Genomic DNA, 18975 nt, shown 5'->3' with positions numbered 1-18975 from the left:
ATAGGCCTCAACAGATAACCAAAGACGTTCATAGCACAAATAAGGTTAGGAACCCTGACAAACTCATCTCCTGGTTCAACGACATGCTTCTGCAAGTATTAACATTAATTAGTTAACTGATTCATTCATTTATCACCAGGTACATGTTGGGATATTCAGTACTAGCCAATATCTGGGCATAACAATGAATAAGAATCTGCTCCCATCCTCAGAATTGTTAGAATTTATGCTCTTGTGAAAGGGATGCACAAGGTAGTATAAAAAAAGAAAAAGAGAAAGAGCACCAATCTAGACTAAGTATTTGATCATGGGGACTGGCAGATTTTTTGGAAGATGTAACATGTCTTAAGAAAAAGTAAGAGCTAATTAAGCAAATATAAGTTTGGGAAGGTGTTTCATACTGAGGGAGCTACATACACAAAAGTCCAGAGTGGCAGACTTAGTACATGTAAGAGGCCATAATTAGTTGTTTCATGCAATAAACATGATGAGGCTAGGGAGATGGGCTAGAGCGAAAGGCAGGTTTAGTTGAAGGGTTTTATGCTGTGCTACAGACTTTTGACTCAAGAAGGAAGGTTTTGGGAAACCTGTAGAATTCAAGGAAAGAAATTCTCTGATCAAATTCGTGATTTAGTCCAGTCACTGGGATGGCAGTACAGAAAATAAATTTGAAGGGCAAATGTGGAGATGGAACTGATTATGAAGCCATAATTATGGTTGGGGTGGGAGGTAAGGGTGTGAACAAGGTAAAAGCAGCAGAGACAGAGGAAAATGAAAGAATTCAAGTGATTTTAAGGAACGATGACTTGCAGACTCATAGGACATAGGATGAGGGACAGGGAGGAACCTGGTGACTGCCAGCTGACCCTGGTGTGGGAGGCTGGAAGGATGGCATTCACTGAGAGGGAGAATTTGTCAGGGAAAGCTTGAGTATTTGGAGCGATGAGTTCCATTTCAGATTTGATAAATTTCAGGTTCCTGTGAAACAGCAAAAGGCCTGGAGCTCAGGGAAAAGGAGATGTATTTTGGTTCTAATTTTATAGCTCTATAATGGGTTGAATTCCCCCCTCCCCCCCAGATAGTATTACTACCACCCAATTTATCCAGGAGTTACTAAGACCATCATTTTTCTTCATTTCTTTTCTCCTGCTATACTCCTTAGGGGAAGCATTTGTATTACAAGTACTTAAAATGGTCATAGGCTCAGGAGAACCCAGTGCCTTTAACAAGTAGTTGACGGGAACCATGTACTTTAGCTGGTAAATGAAAATGCCCGTCTCCCTTTGTCGTAATTAATCTTGAATGATGTCAGTTTGAATTACGTGAGATGTCCAAGTGCTACTCCTCATCTGAGGTGTGACACCTCCGTGAACGCATTGAGACATGCTGACGGGTGTATAATACGGCCCTGCCTTTCTTGCAGGTTCAGCGGTATGAGGCAGCATCTACCATTTATGGGCCACACACTCTGTCTGCTTACATCCAGCTCTTCAGAGTCCTTGCTAAGGCCATTGCTACGGTAATCAAAAATTGCATGCATGTGTGTCTCAGGGGTGGGAGATGCAGAAGGCAGCAAAAAAGAACCTTAGCTCTGGGTGTTCAGTTTTTTTAAAAAAAAAACCTTTATATTTGAAATATATATATGGCTATGAGGTATTCCTATGAAATAAAACAGTAAATTTAGATTCAGTAAATGCATTTTCGTGGTGCTTTTTTTCATGTGTATTATCTCATCCTCACAATCATTATGTGATGTATGGAAATGATCACTTTTCCCTTGTTTTTCAGGTGAACGAATAGGTTCAGAGATGATAAGTGATCAGGCTTCTTATAACTAGAACCAGGAGCTGAGCCAGTGCTCTCTAATCCTGGCTATAGCTCCTATTCCAGTCACTGCATGAGTTGAGTGGGTCATCCATTCTGCGATGCCCATTTTTTCATGTTATTACATCTCTGAGATGGAGATGCATCTTCCAAGCAGAGGAATCTTACAATTATAATTGATAACATGATTTTAATTTCTTGGTGGTTCAAAAGTAATAATGGTTGTTATAGTCAATAGAATCTTAGATTTGATGAAGTTCAACAGTACCTGGGAATACACATACACATGGTATCTACCTAAAATATGCACACTTAAGCAAGTTGACCTAAAGAAACTCTCCATGTGGAAATCTTTCCTTTGAAAAGTTATTTATGAAGCTGCACTCTGTTGTCAGATTATTAGTCAACAAAGCAGGATAAAGAATTAAAATAATAGACCATTTTATAATACCACATAAACCCCAATAAGGCTGTGAAACAGTTACGGCATAGAAAGAAAATACGTGCCTTTCAAAGAAAGAGCTTGGATATGTTAAACTGAAACAAATGAAATTGCTGTTTCTATAGGTCAAACAGTTGAATATTGGCAATTTCACATCCTTCACCTAATTAGTTGCTTATTGTGTATTTGAAGTTACAAAACAAGGTATTAGGATATAGTTTAATGTTTCATCATAATATTCTTAATTTTAAGTTTAATATTTTTTCAAAATAGAACTATTTTATTTGTCATCATAGAAGCTATAACTATTTGTACAATATTCAGATTATATAGAAAAAGTATAAACTTATATATAACCCATCCCTAGAGAGAACCACTGTTTAACTTTCAATGCAGTCATAGATCTATAGCTCTTCCCATGGAATCAGATTCTCCCAATTTTATAGTGATACTTAGGAATAGAAGTATGAGTCATTTTGTGGAAATTTATTTTGCAGCATTTTATGGTTATGTATCTAAGACTAGCTATGAGATCTTAAAAAAGCTACTGAGTATCTCTAAGCCTATATTCTCATCTGTAAAATGGAAATGATGATAGATTACATACCTATTGTAAAGATTAACTGTATAAAGTAATTATGAAAGTACATTATATATCTATGAAGGACTATTTACATATGAGGTTAGCATTTTGATGACATTATTGAAGGTGGCAAATTTTGTGGAAAACACAGATTCAACCAGTCAGGATATAGACTGACCTTAACCTATAAATTAAAAATATGTTTATTATATTATTTAATCAGCACAGAGGAGGATTTAGGGAAAAAAAACTTGGTACTGTTTCTAGATAAAAGAGGCCCAAGACTTTTTTTTTTTTAAACTAAAAGAATGATTATGGTGTCATATTACCAAGACTTATCATATGTTAGGGTCTTTTTCAAAGACAAACATTTAAAAATTGTTTGGCCTAGAAGCCAAAGCTGCGTAACATTCTTCCAAACTTATACTCTGATCACTGAATTATATTGCCTGGGGGAGACCCAAACTTTCTTCTAGTACCAAAGGTTTAAATTATGCATATCGTAGGCTCACATTTTAGCAAACCTCTCCTGACATTTTGTTAAAGTCGTGAGCTCTTGGAGGGAGAGGGGGGAGGAGGGATAGCTTCCTTTAATGAAGACATTTCTGGGGATGGGGAACTTGGGAAAGGGTCTTTGCCTCTACATTGTGCCCTCTTTAAGCAAATGTTCTCTATTCTAGGACACAGTAGCTAATCTGAGCAGAGGGCCGGAACCTCCATTTTTCAAACAACTGATAATTCCATTAATTCCTAATATTCCGGATAAAGCACCATTAGGCAAGAATTTTGGGGATGTCCTGCAGCCATTGAATCCTAAGTACAGAGTGGTAAGATTCACAAAGAGATCTTGGAATGCTTCAGAGAAGCTTGTATTTGTGGATGGGGGGCGGGGTGGGGGGGAGGGAGGAGATGTTAATGGCAACACCTGTCTCTAATGATGTGACACATCAGCAGCTGTTAGCAACAATAATTTTGGTAATTGTTCTTATCTCTGCAGAGGCTCTGCAAACATGATAATGGGGAAATAATTATTTTTCAGGTGGTAATTATGTAAAATTGAATTTCTAAAATTCCAATTATTCTTTTTCTTCTTAAATGGATGGTCATGGAATCATTCACTGGAAATCAGAAAGTTGTCTCTTAAATCAAGGATAGGAAAACAAATAGAAATGAATCAGGATTTGTATCACTATTATTTTATATTAACTGTCCTTTAACATATATAATGTCCTTCAAGTTTGTTAAATTATGTATTAGTTCTAATAGATTTGCGGGGGTGGGGTTGGGTCCTTTCTGCATATAATATCATGTTATCTCTGAGTAAAAACAGGTTTAATTATTGCTTTTTGGATTTCTTTTCTGGATTACCTTTAATTTTTTTCCCTTATTGCACTGGCTAGAATTTCCAAAAACAATGTTTAATAGAAGTTGTAATATTTGTCATCCTTGTCTCATTTCTAATCCTCAGAGGAAAAGTGTCCAGTCATTAAGGTTTTGTTTTTTGGGATTCCTTCTATTTCCTTCTATTCCTGGTTTGTTGTGTTTTTATGAAGAATTGGTGTTGAATTTTTTTTCAGATGCTTTTTTATACCTACTGATGTAATCATGTGGTTTTTGTTTTGCATTCTAGGAATATGGTGCATTGTATTAGTTGACTTTCAGGTATTAAATATTCATTAGTAATGGTATATAGTCATTTTTTATGTTGTTGAATTTGGTTTGGTGATATTTTGCTGAAGAGTTTCGTGCTCATCCCCATGAGGGACGTTTGCCAACTCTTTCCATGGATTGTCTCTGTCAGGGTCACACTGGTCTCAGGGATTGAGTCAGGAAGTGTTCCCTCCTGATTCCCTGCAGACATGTGCAGAAGGTTGCTAGCATTTCTTCTTTAAATACCTGATGGGATTTATCGGCAAAGCCATATGGACCTTGGCTTCTCTTTATGACAAAATTTTAAATTACTAATTCATTTCCTTTAGTTGGTTTAGGCCTATTCCGATATTTTATTGTCTTTAGAGGTCTGTATTTTTCTAAGAATTTGGGTGCAGAAATCAAATATATATAGTGTCATATTGTTTCTCAGAGCTATAATATGCATCTTAACTAATTATAAACTACTTCAATAATAATAACAATTCCAAAAAATATAAAAAGGTTGGTCCAATATATCTCTTTTTCCTTTCCCATCCTTTGTGATATTATCACATATAGTATATTTATATATAAATGTGATAATACAGTGTTATAATTTTTGTTTTATACAATCTTATGCCTTTTAAAGAAGTTATACAATCTTCATATAAATAATATATGAAGATGGTTTTCCACATATTGGCCAATTCTAGTGCTCTTTATTTCTTTTAAGAATTTGAATTAACATGTAGCATCATGTTTCCTTTCAGCCTGGAGGACTTCCTTTAGTATTTTTTTTTATGGCAGTTTGCTAACAAGAAATCCTTTCAGCCTTTGTTTATCTAGAATGGCTTTATTTATTTATTTATTTATTTATTTTTATCTTTGAAGAATAGCTGAGTTGCCTTCTTGTTTGAGAATTTTTTTTAAAATTTTTAATTTTAAAAATTAAGTTTTTTAAATTTTAATTTTTAAATTTTTTTAAATTTTTAAATTTTTAAATATTTAAATTTTGTATTTATTTTTTCAAATACATTTGTCTCTGCATTTCCTCCACCACTTTCCCTTGCCACCTCCCCCCTCCCTCCCTTAATCCTTCCCCTTTGTTTTTGTCCCTGAGTCCTTGCTATATGTTCCTTGACTTTCCCCTTCCCTTCCTTTTCCCCGGACCCCTGACCCCTTCCCTCTTGTTTCTTTTGGTTTCTTTTCCTTTCTGTGTTGCTGACCTTATTTTCCTTGCATCTTTGTATTGTTGGTTAGGTTCCACTTATAGGTGAGATCATATGGTATTTGTCTTTCGCCACCTGGCTTATTTCGCTCAGCATAATACTCTCCAGTTCCATCCATGCTGTCACGAAGTTTAGTAGTTCTTTTTTTCTTTCTGCTGCGTAGTATTCCATTGTGTAAATGTACCATAATTTTTTGATCCAGTCATCTACTGATGGGCATTTAGGTTGCTTCCAACACTTGGCTATTGTCAATTGTGCTGCTATGAACATTGGGGTGCATAGGTTCTTTTGTATTGGCATTTTGGGATTCTTAGGGTATAGTCCCAGCATGTTATCCTATTGTTTTTTGTCCTTCACTCTCTAATGAGAGAGCAATTGTTAATCTTATTACAGTATTCCTCCCTGTAAATAATTAATCATTTTCCTTCTGCTTTCAAGATTTTTCCTTTTGTCTGTTTGTCATGTGTTTGCTACGATGTTTCTAAATGTGAAATACTTTGTGATTATCCTACTTGGAATTTGTCCAGTTCCTTGGATCTGTAAAGTAATGTTTGTCATATTTGGGAAGTTTTCAGGCATTATTTCTTCAAAATTTTTTGTCTGTTTATCTATTTTCTGTAATTCCAGTGCTTCTGTTTCATGAATTTTGGTTTTGTTGATGTTGTTCCACATCTTTCTGAGCCTCTGTTAATTTTTCTTTAATCTTATCTTCTCTCTATTTTTGAGATAGGATAATTTATATTGATACACTCTAGTTCACCTCCTTTCTTCTGACATCTCACCTTTGATATTAAATCCATGTAGTAATTTTTCATTTTACTGTGATTTTCAACTCCAAAATTTCCAATTGTTTTTTAAAATTACTTCTCTTCATTGAGAGTCTTTATTTATTAAGTCATTATCATCGTACTGTCCTCTAATTCTTTAAACCTGATTTGTATTAGTTCTTAAAACATTTTGCAACAGCTGCTTTAAAGTCTTAGACAGTTAATACAACGTCGGCGTCACTGAAAGGCAGTTTAAATTTCTGCTTTGTTTCTCTTAGTATGGCTGCTAATCTCTTGTGTGTACATATCATAATATTTTGTTGAATACTAGATGGTTTTTGATATATTGTGGCAACTATAGCTTTACCTTCCAATTACAGAATTATTGCTTTGTTGGCTTGCTCATTTACAACTTGACTAAATTAGTAGTCTGTCTTTCTAGTAATATGTGGCTGCTCTGTTTTGTGTTTTTTTTAATTCTTTGTTTTACTTTTAAGTCTTGCTCTCCATGAACTAATGTTCAGCCAGATATTGGTTCTAATTTGTCCTTAGATGCCTCAGGGAATAAGAATTTCAATCTCTGCTGATAGATTTATGTGGGTTATTATCCAGCTTTCCACAGCTTTTAACTGCCACTGGGCTCTCTTCTGTTTCCTCTGTACCTCCACAGGCACGTGAGGGTGGTTTGGGGCCCGATCTGGGCTTTTGTGTGAATGCTCATAGCCTCCGGTCAATGCAGGATAGGAGGACAGCTTATCAAGAACATTATGGTTACCTTACTTCCCCAAAACACTATTAAATGCCTGACTAGTCCACCAGTCTAACCATTAACCCTCAGTGTTCGCCCTCCACTGAGATCACCACTTCAAGTGACTATGTTCCAAATCAAGTGAGTGCCTTCTGGCAGCAGAGGAAAGTTGTTGATTTCATGGTTGAATTACAGTGCCAAGAGGATGAGAGCAACCCTGTTAAGAACACCAAAGACTTGTGCTCTTCTTCCCTTAAGTTTAGTAGTTTTAAGGGATAAACATTTTTCAGTTTTGGGTTGGTATCAGAAGTGCTAAGATGGTTATGTTTGACAGTTTTGTCTCCATATATGGTTGCTTTTGTGGGAAGGACACACCGGCCCCCACTCTGTCATGCCAGAAGTGCCTGTACCCCTTCCTTTCGAAGTGGCATTTTGGATCTGCAACCGGGCTGTTTCTCATAGTTAAGATGAGTGAGGAAACTGGAAATTGTGAAAAAAAAAAAAACAAGAAGGAGAATACTTGTAAAGATTAGGATAATTTGGGTAACTAAGTACCAGATACAGAGTTTTGTTTTGTTTTTTAAAATAAACCATTATACTGGCAGAAGGCTGATTGCTCTTATAAGTGACATGTTGATTTTTTTTAGGAGATTCTAATTGATTATTGTTGGCACATTTTGCTAACTGTTGGCAAGACTGGCTAATTTGGTAATCTCGCTGGTGAAAATGAATAAAAGGAGATGAAATAAATTGATGACAATAATTCAGAGTTAATAGTAAAGTCAATAATTGAGCAGCATATCATCTCTGTTCAGATGGTCAACACTGATTCTGAATCCATGGAAAGTTTTTACTAAAAAAAGTGTTTTTGATGTGAGCTAGGTCTTAGAGGGTGAGTAGGGGTCCACTGTGCCCATCAAGACATACCATCTCTGGAGTACATAAATGGGAGAGGGCTTAAGGCAGAAGAGTGGGTGGAAACTTATCTGTAAAAAGTCTTGTGTACCATGGTAAGTGATGGGAACATCTTTGTTTGTTATTTTACAAATGCCTTTACTGATGTATAAGGTAAAGTAAATACACACTCTGTCGCTCCATCTTGTATCTTATATGTATAAGTGCAATTTTAAGTAACCCACAGAAATTTCGACGGCTCTTTTTTAATTCAGTACATCTCCTATATGTGTGTGGGAGGGAGGTGTAAAAAAATATCAAAAGCTGAAGAAGACATTTTAATGTGCTGTCACGAATATGAACTATAGCTCTGCATCTTCATTGATAACTGAGTACACCAGAAGAAAATTCACTGGCAAAAATTCTGTAGTAATTTTCTGGCCAAAAATACCTGTGTCCATTGTTGCAACGGTATCTAATATTCTCAGAAGATAACTCCCTTGATTAAATAGAATAAAATATATACAGGTGCCCAAAAATCCTAGAATATTTCATAAATAATGGCCCAAAGATGAGCACAGCAAAAAATGCTTTTATTAGAACTCATAAAATAAATTTTTATTTTCAGGGCGATGTTGCTGAAGTTACATTTGTAGGTGCTAACCCGAAGAATTCAGCAGAAAACCGGGTAAGCCTGAACAATTCTTTTTACAAATTTAAATTTACTTTTTGGCCTTTCATTCACTTGAATATCCCTTTAGAGGTTAACAACAGGAAAGCAAAATGTTCCAACTTGCTTTTCATCTGCTTTTGTAGGAGTGAGAGCATTTTCAGTGGGAACAGTTAATGTGGAATTGAGTCTGGAAAGAAAAGGACACAGGAAACATTTAACTGGCTCTTCTAGGACCACATATAACACAAGGCATGGGAAACTGCATTGTCCCTTGAGAAGATATAAATTTGAATGAAGTCCCACTTTTGTATTCCAATTTAGAAATTCAACTAAATTTGGTAAAATAATCAAAGGGCCAAGAGTGAAGTGTTCCTTTGCTTCCTCCCTGCTTCCTCTTTGGCACCTCTCCTCCCGCCCCGTGGCTGGCCCTGCCTCGGCTCCTGCGGACTGATCAGGAACCCCGAGAGGGGGCGCTGCCCTCCCACCTGCGAGCCCTGGCCCGTGCGCGGTGCTTTATCTTGCTCTGTCCCTTCCCTACGCTTTGCTACTGGCCACACTAGGATAGCTATTTATTAATCTTGAAAAATGACTTGTCTAACGTAAGAGCAGATAATATAGGAGTGATTAAGATAGAATGTGAAAGGGCCCCTCTATTCATAAACCTTTTTAGAGGTTTAATAGTTGGTTACATATAATTTTCTTTATATTTATATATGTATGTAATTATACATATATATTATACACATATATAACATTATATATTACATATAATGTTAATAGTTGGTTACATATAATTTTCTACTTTTTTATTTTACCATATATGTTTGATATAGTGCGTGTATGTATGTGTATTTATATATGTGTGTATATCTATCTATCTATCTATCTATCTATCTATCTATCTATGAATAAAATGAAGTGATTTTATTCCTCTGCAGCTCCCTTACAACATTCTTATAAGTACCCAAGCAATAAAGAAATATAGGGGGAAAAGGGTGTGGGTATGTGAAAGTGATTTCAAGGTCAGACTTTTTTATTGTGGTTGAGGATATATTCACTCTATTGATATTCACTCCATTCTTTCCTAGGCCCATTGTCACTTATACCCCAAAACAGCTTTCTTCCAAATGAGCCTTTCCACTTCTGTTCATTAAAATATGATTATTGCTGTCGATAACAATTGCAGCAATATGATCTTGTCAAAAGGGCATTGGGGAAGAATATTCTACTGCTTGGATAATTAACACGTACCTGTTTGAATTAACTTCTCTAGGCATCCAAGCTGTGCCAGAATATTTACAAGTTTATGTCATTTTTCTGAGGATAGCCAAGTGTAGTAAAACTGTAGAACTAGCTGTTATTTGATATCCTTAGGGTGAAGAAATATTAATACTATCATTATCATTGCCATGGAGAAGCAGAAGAAAAAAATTCTTAAAGCGCTGTATGAGAATAAAATTAATTTCTAAGAAGGCTCCGGGACTTGGCACAAAACAATTCCCCATACCCGTTATTAGCAATAATCATCATATCCTCATCACTATTTATTGAATGCTTATTATTTTCAGGTATTAGGCTAAGTGCTTTACATATATCATCACCACATGAGTCTAATATAATCTTTACTATTATCCAATGAGTTACATTTCATCATTCCAATCTTACTGCGGCCTAGAGAGATTAAGTAACTTGCATCCACTAATTGTATATCTGGAAGTGATTGAGGTTGGGAGGTGTGGAAGGGATAGTCATATAATTCAGATACGCAGTGGCCTAGACTTGTTCTCTGCTCTGTACTCTAGACTCATGAACTAGTGCCCACTCTATTTTCTACCCCATCTCAAAACCCCCAATGTTCCTCTGCTCTAAATGGCCAGAAGTAGCTCTCTTTACAAGTCATCATGGTTATGAAGACTTCCTTATTGAATGTAATCCATCAGCTGAATAACTAGAAAATAATTTGAAATAATCCCCTGGCCCAGATGCAATTAAGTGATCCATTCAGCAAAAAGTTTATTTGAATACCTGTAAATGGCAGGTATAATAGGGCTGTGAAGGATGAAGTTGTGAATTAAACGTGAGTCATGCCCTTAAGGGTGATGATATAAAGATTTTTGTGGAAAAAAGGAGATTTATGGCCTTTGTGTCTTTTGATTTGTTATATTCAAATCTGTGCTTTATTTGAGGCTCAATTCTTGGTCTGAAATAAAGTATTATAGCAATTTTCCAATGGGAAAATAAAACTTGCTTATGATGAGTTTTCTAGAAATCCACAATAAAATATAGGAATTTCTTTTAGCACCCCGGGACAAAGAGGATTTATGCAATCTTTTCAATTTTTCCACTTGGGGAGGTTTATTTACTAATAATGCATACACCTGGAGATGGAAAGGCAAGGAGACTTTCCCATTTTCTTTCCTAAACTGTGACAGGACTAGAGAAACTCTTGAGTATAGATCAATATACATGTCATGAAAAGGTTTGACTTATGCCTTTTTTAAATCTCGGTTTATTTTGTCTCTTCTCTGCCCTAATTTCCAAAATTTGTTATCAACTCTGAAATTATGCTTTATTCAATTTTCTTTAAAAAAGTCATGGATTTTAATAGACTGAATAAATTAACATTCTGAAAATATTGCATAGAATATTAAGAGAAACACCCAAGAATTTGGATGAAACTCTGACACATTTTTACCCAAGGAATTGGAAGCTCTGCACAAAGTCAACAAGGGATGTATTCACAGACTCATCGCTTCTGTGACTGTTAAGTGTCTGATCAGTTATATTCATTGCATTTCAGACCCATCAGACTTTCTTCACTGTGGAGAAATATGAGAATTCTTCAGCGGGGTGGCAGGTAGTGCTTAATGATGCCTCCTGGGAGACTCGGTGAGCATGTCTTTTGAATATTTTGTCTCTCAAACCTCGAAAACAGTTGGTTAGTAATGTAGGGAAGACAAATGGGAAGACTGGCTCAGTACACGATATTAACGATATCAAATTCCCAGCTGTCTGGCCATATTTAGTTGATTTATTAGACTTCATTTCAATTCTATTTTTCTACAAAACTGTGGTGTATGCTTTTGTAAGATTAGGTGCTAATGAGGTTACGGCCTCCATTCTTATAAACATCTGCTAATTTTTTTCCATGGTCAAAGACATCACTCCTAAAAGCTGTCTAGCCTTCTTGCAAATTGGTTGAAAGTGGTGCTGGGTGAAGACAATGAGCTAGCTCTGTAGAGCCTGCCATTCCTTCTGGAAAAATAATGAGTCTGTACCCATCATGCATTATGTGTTTGTATGTGGTCAATGATTCTTCACTTGAATTACTAAAACACAAGAGTCTGAGTGTTTAAGTCTTAACTGACTAAAGAAAGAAAGAAATGTGCTTATGGAATTTCTTCATAGGGACATATTGCTGTGGCTTTTGTCCAAATATAGTATATGAGCTGAATAGATATTTTGAAGATTTAAAAATGTGTCTAAAATAAGAATATGTTTCTGTTCCTAATTTTACAAATTTTACCACATGACAGTGGCATGGAAGTAGGCAAAAACTGGGCAATTTGTTTCTAATTCAGATAACCTTAAACTAAGTGATTATTTGTATGTTTGTTTGGTCCACATGGTTAACTGAAAATAGAGATTTGACTGTGGTGTGTCCCATTCAATGGACATACATAAATATGGGCATACTTTTTCCTCTGATCTTTAGGACTCCAGGGTGTAGGAGGTTTAAAAACAATAAATATATGTTTATTTTTAGCATAAGATTATACAGACAGTAAAAATGGGTGATTTATTTTTAAAAGCCCAAAATCAGAATGCAGTCACCACTGAGATTATGTATAGCTCTCTGCTTTGCTCATCAGCAATGGTACCATCCACTATTTGTTGAGAGCACAAGGCTTATGACTGAGAAACACAGAATGTTGAGCATACGCCTAATGCTCAGGGGATTTACTGTCTGCGTAACTGAGGGTATTAGTTCGTTGGCCCATTGTATCTCCTTGTATCCAGAGGAGTGTCTGAACATTGTGTCATAGTCTATGAGGACCAATGTATCTGACGCCATCTGTTTCTATCATCTCAGCCACACTTCCACAGTTTACTATTCCGATTCTACTGATCTGCATTGTGTTCCTTGGCTGTACCAAGTTTGTTCCTGCTTCAGATACTTTGCACTCTCTGTCTCCTCTTCCTAGAATATTCTTCCTCTAGACATCTGTGGGTTCAGTTTGAATGATATCTCCTTAGAGATACCTCTGCCTTACTTTCTTCATTTCACATATCATTTTAAAAATCATTCGTGGTTTACTTCTTTATTGCCTTTCTTCTATCACCGAGAAACATAGAAACTGTGGGCCATGCCTGTCTTGCTCCATGAAGCTTTGGACCATGTCTATCTTGCTCGTTAGTGTATCCTCAGAATAGAGTCTAGCACATATGCTCATGAAATATATATTTTAACAAATGAAGCTATATGTGAAAAGAAATATCAGCTGAAGCACAAGATGACAAGGGCTAAAACGATGGTATAGGAGGTCTAACGCAGGAGACATCTGTGTTCTGAATGTCAGGTAAGGCTTCCTGGGATGGACAGAGTTTAGGTAGGTAGAAAGGTGGATCAAGCAAAGGTATTTCTATGAATGGCTGTTCTTTAAAGGTCCTCTTCTAGAAAGTGTTTCTCTTTGGTTTGTTCATTGCTATACTCTGATTATCTAGACTAGTGCCTTGCTTATGGTAGGTATTCCCTGAATATTCATTTAATGAGTAATCATATATTTTTTCTAACTACACATTTTGTAAGAGTAAAATTGGGTTTGTTTGTTTGTTTCCTACCAACAGTTTCTATTGGCACAAGGGATTAATGGGTCATAGCAATGCAACGGTACAATGGCATATTTCAGACACCGCCCAGCCTGGAATCTACAGAATAAGATACTTTGGACACATTCGGAAGCAGGACTTTCTCAAGCCCGCTGTCATACTTTCATTTGAAAGCACTTCCTCCGTTTTTGAAGTTGCAACTACTTAGTGAAAAGTTGACACAGCATTTAAAAATAGCATTTGCTCTGTATAAATTGCGTAACTGATTTCATATGAATGTAAGCTATTATGATGACTCTATAGTTGTCCCAGTTTGAAGTTTCCTGCTAATGGGACAGAGGGGTGTGTGTGTGTGCGCGCGCATGCGTGAGGGGGGGAGAGAGACAGAAAGAGAGGGGGAGAGGGGGAGAGAGAGAGAGAGAGAGAGAGAGGTGTGTACTCCATTTATCTTCCTCTAGCAGTTTTGTACCTCATGGTCTACAGCATGATTTCCCTTGGGAAATTGTGACTGTTTAAAGCAATAGTTCCCCCAACATGAAACCTCTGAAATGTTAGTAAGAGTGGTTGAAGATGTGTGAACAAAGTTTAAACTATTTATTTATAGAATTATTTAGTGTTAGCACTGGAAAAGTTTAAAGATATCATCTAGCTAGAGCCTTTATTTTGCAGGCGGGACAAATGAAATTTTATAAATTTAAGTTTAGCATGAAGCTGCCGGACATTTCCCCCAGTCACATTTAAAGGTAGTATATGAACATTGACTGTAAATATGTAAGCCCAATTAGAGAAAGCAGCATGAAAAGTAGTATGCCAGTTTTTCTATATTGAGCATAGCCTTTCAAAGCAGTCACTCTGGAGTTGATATGCTCAGTCCAGATTTGTTGTTGATGCTCAAAACATTTCTGGAATTGCCTTCAAAGCCCCCTCACAGAAAGTGAGACATAACATTTTGATCATGGCTTGTGTCTCCCTAAGTGCCCTTACCCCACTCAGTTGTGTCTCTTTTTCCCAAGACTTGTTCTCAGTGATTTTTGACTCTTTTCACTAATCAAATTCACCACAAAGCTTTGCTATTAGTGTAGATATTAAAATAAAAGATACTGACTTGGAAGGGAGTCCTCAAAGTGGAGGCTCTAAATTTCACTGTTCTTTTATTGCTTGCAAACTCACTCACTCACTCACTCACTCACTCATGGACCCATTCACAATATTCAAGATTTACGCTTGTGCTCAGCATTGCACAAATGTCTGGGATAATGAGAGGTAGGGAGCTCAGTTAGTGAGATCATATTTGGGATGCATGTATAAGTGTCAAAAGGTGACTGTTTTTTTGTAAGGAGAAAATAACCAATACACAAATTCTGAGGAGACATTTAAAAATCAGTAGTCTTCCAATCACATCTTGTATATCATCTGTGTTGGGTACTCTAATTTTGGAGGAAAGAGGCTCCAGACAATTTGGAAAAACTGCTTTGAAAGTTATTTGGGGGCATTAAGAAATACTCAGCCTAATGTCCCGAAGAATGAGATATGACAATATAATATTGGTTGCCTGACAGTATTAATTGCATTTAAAGTTATCCAAGTTAACTAGGAACTCAGGCTGTAAAATAAACTTCCAAAAACCAAGTCATGCTTTTGCACGTGTGTAAAAAATTCAGAAATTTAGGGAAAAATCAACCTTTATTTCAAAAACAAACTTTAAAGTTTGAAAATAGTAAGATATCAATAATGATAATGTGAACATCCACGTATGTAAGGCTTGAACATGTGTTAGAATGAACCTGGAACACTTTTTGATGAGTCATTACCCTGAGTTACAGCTACCATAGTGATTCACTGGAGCATGAAAGAACACCATAAACAGGCTGATCTGATCTGCCGGTGTCAAAACATAGATTCAATCTGTGTCTGTGGCTGTGGCTCATTGAAGCCAAACCATGTGGAGAAAATCCCTGGAATTGGTGGAGAATGTGGAAAAAGGGGTTAAATTGGTGGGAGAATTCTTTTGGAGATTTTGTTTCTCGTGTCAAAGTGTCTGTGTTTTATTTGTTGTACTCCATTTACTCTAGTTTTAAGGATGCTGTGACGTCTTCAAAAAGTACTGTATGACCCCTCTATATTTTTCAATGAGTATTATATAAGTTGTAAATATTCAACAGAATGTTTAATAAAATAATTACCCTTGGGAAAGTATTTTCTAATGAGAGGTGATGGAGAAAAATGGACTTTTTTTTTTTACTTTTTAAGAGGTGGAACAAATGGTGATGGATTCCATGTAAATCAGGTTGGAAAGCAATATAAATGACTTTTGTAAGTAACCGCTCAAACATCAGGGAACTGCTTCATCGGTTCCTTTCTGCCCTCCAAAGATTTACTGCAGGGAGAATACATATGTTTCACATTTTTTACTACTAGGACAGCTGAGAGTTTCTTAGGCAGGTAGTTAATTGTAAAATTGTTTTATAAACCAATTCTGAAGAAAGAGGCTAAGAATGAATATACTTGTGAGTATCTTTTTTACAATTACCCTCTTAATTCTTCTCCAATATAAGCAATTGCACATCCTTTTATAATATGCATATATGGATAATCTTTAGCCAAAAGATTTCAGCATTAGATGATATTTTCATGTCCCTATTTCTTCCAAATAGTATTTTTTGCTCCTTGGTATCCCAATCTGACCTGCTGGTTTATACTGGCTTTTCAACTTTCATGTTTTATAGAAAACCAGAGAGAGAAATTTGCACATGTCCTACAGGAGTAGTTAGAACGCATTCAGCTCAAATTAAGAAAATATTCCTGATCAACAGGGATCCAAACACTAGAATCATTTACAGTCTCCTGCAGCATAGGTGACAACTTCAGGTTTGGTGTAGCCACTCAATGATGTCAGTACCTTTTTTTTTTTAATGAATTAAAGATATGTTAAGTATAACCATTATTTTTTATTCTGGTTGAACTTCTACTTTAAAAAAATAGATCATTGAGCTATAATTTTATTTTTATTTTTTTGACTTAAAATTTTTTATTGTATTTTTTCCATTGCCATTTAACCACCTTATACGCCCCTTCCCTCTGCAGTCACCACATGGTTTCCCATGTCCATGAGACCTTTTTCCGTTTTGTTTGATCCCTCCACCCCCAAGCCTCTCCCTCCATAGCTGTTATCCTTTATATCTATGAGTCTGTGGCTTTTTTTCTTAACATACTAACTTTAACTCTTAGTCTTGTCCCCTCAGTTGAAAGATGCCTGGGACTACCTCATGTCTTTCTACAACTGCATGAAGCAGCAAAAAGGAAGAGGAAAATTCTTCTCAGAAACAATTTTTTGGAAGGAGGAAAATATTTGTAGAATCACAAGTAGAATTTCCCTTTCATTTTCTTGTCTAGAATTGTGTCATAATAGCATTTTCAGTCTCTAGAGAGGGAGGCACGTTCTCATAGAAAGAAAGAAGAGACGGTGGAAGTAGCTGTTCTCTAAGTGTGTCAGCCCAAATATGTTTGTTGTGCTGCAACTTTAGAAATTTATTTCTTGATCCCACCATATGTTCATCAAGGTCAGCTGTTCCACATCTTGTCACCCAGGAACTCAGGCTGACAGAGGCTCCCATTCAAAGCATGCATTTTTGGTTAGGGGATAGAATACAGGCTTCTATGATTGGGGAATGTGAACATGGGGAATCATGCATCAGCTCTTATAGATTCCACCTGAATGTGATACAAATCAGTTTTCACATCTTATTGGGTAAAGGATAGAGCAGTCTCTTTGTGACCAGCCTTAATGGTGATCACAAAAGGCAAACCATCATATCATTATCCAGTTTAATGGCTCTTTGAATAATGGGAACTGGTTTTATTCTAGAAAATGTAGTTTAGAAAAGAACACATCTTGGAACCCTGATGATGACAGTACTTACTTTCTGTATTGCAGAATGCGTGCTTGCATTCAGGAAATATACATTGAGCACCTATATACTGAGTGTATACTGAATGGGAGGCATTATACTAAACCCCAAAGATAGGATAATGATGAACGCACAGTGAATTGTTGCCATCAAGGAACTTAGAGGCTAATAGAAGAAGCAGACAGGTAAATAGGCAATTCTGTATGGAATAACCTATACTGCGACAGTAATTTAGGGTGTTAGAGACGGTCTAACACCTGACATGGTTGTGGGGATACTGTGGTAACTTTACTGGAATAAATAACATCTGAACTAAGACCTAAAGGATATGATAGCCAGGAGAAAGATAACTGTGTGCGTGTGTGTACATACATACATGCATGTGTGCAGGACAAGTAGACTATTCTAGGTAGATGGAACACCAAATAGTTTATCAAGGGTGTATATAATACAAGGGAAAAGTGGTCAGGGAGGTAGCACTGAACTTTGCCTTTCTAAATAGTAACTTGATTTTATATTTGTATTAGCATTTTCCCTCTTGAGATTTTTCATTTACAACATAATGAGCTTGAATGTATTTCCCTCTTACTATACTAATGGAACACATCTTTTATAAACAAGGGTACTGGTTTTGGTTTCCAGTGAACCAAACTGGGTATCAGCCTTCTGTCTTCATGGGCTATAACTGTGTCTCTTGGAATTAAATTTATGAAAAAACTTCTTTTGCTTCTGTCCATCTTATATTTTCAAGTCTTGATTTATTTTTGCTTTTTTATACCTACTAAATTTGCAAATACAGTCAATAAAGACTATTCTCTCCCTTTAGATGGAATCTATAAATACTTAACATGTGTTTATGTTATTAGTATGTATAAATACTAAAACCTGGACCCACCAACATAAAGTACCTTGGCAAGTATAATAGCAAATTAGATACTCAGCCTCTGTTGATTTTTTTCTGGCCGTGTTTTAGGATGATGAGCAAACTAGAAGCCTAGGTTATTGGCTCAACACTAACTAGAGGAAAACAAATCTATCACCCTTCAGGTGTTGGGAAAGATTGACTTGATTGTATTCTCTGTTTTATTATAGCTTACCTATTCAATACAGCAGATTCACCTTTTACATAAGACCAGATTAATTTAAATGAACTCAGTAACTTAAAATCTATGAGCAATTGTAAGCTGGGAATAAAGTCCAACAGGGACCAACCCTGCCCCCTAAATGGTCACTATACCAATATGGAAATGCAAAGAAATATGAGGTATGTCTGGAAAAAGTCCAACCATTGTTAATAGAACAAGAATGGTTTGTGCTACATTGATGTAACCTGGCAACCAAGGAGAGTGCACTGTAATGCATGTGCATGAACAATGATAACCTCAGTGTGCCAGTTGGTGGGGGCGGTAGATGCTGTCGAATGAACATGTGTACTGTGTGCCTGT

At 36.2% G+C, this 18975-nt stretch overlaps 1 protein-coding gene across 2 annotated transcripts in view; it reads left to right on the top strand.

Annotated features, from left to right (window-relative positions):
• Positions 1 to 13902, top strand: part of ASAH2 (N-acylsphingosine amidohydrolase 2) — a 63066-nt gene extending 49164 nt beyond the window's left edge. For both annotated transcript variants that reach the window (XM_054572455.1, XM_054572454.1), the window contains 5 exons: positions 1424 to 1519; positions 3530 to 3676; positions 8748 to 8807; positions 11593 to 11681; positions 13641 to 13902. In XM_054572455.1, coding sequence (XP_054428430.1) covers positions 1424 to 1519; positions 3530 to 3676; positions 8748 to 8807; positions 11593 to 11681; positions 13641 to 13830 — 582 coding nt within the window. In that variant the 3' untranslated portion in view covers positions 13831 to 13902. The remainder of the gene's footprint in view (positions 1 to 1423; positions 1520 to 3529; positions 3677 to 8747; positions 8808 to 11592; positions 11682 to 13640) is intronic.
• Positions 13903 to 18975: the final 5073 nt, after the last annotated feature.

The sequence above is a fragment of the Pteronotus mesoamericanus genome, unplaced genomic scaffold (genome assembly GCF_021234165.1).
Source record: "Pteronotus mesoamericanus isolate MK-2021 breed Mesoamerican mustached bat unplaced genomic scaffold, CSHL_Meso_final contig_24, whole genome shotgun sequence".
NCBI lineage: Eukaryota > Metazoa > Chordata > Mammalia > Chiroptera > Mormoopidae > Pteronotus > Pteronotus mesoamericanus.
Note: the sequence above shows the minus strand (reverse complement) of the source record. Positions and strands in the feature narration are given on the sequence as shown.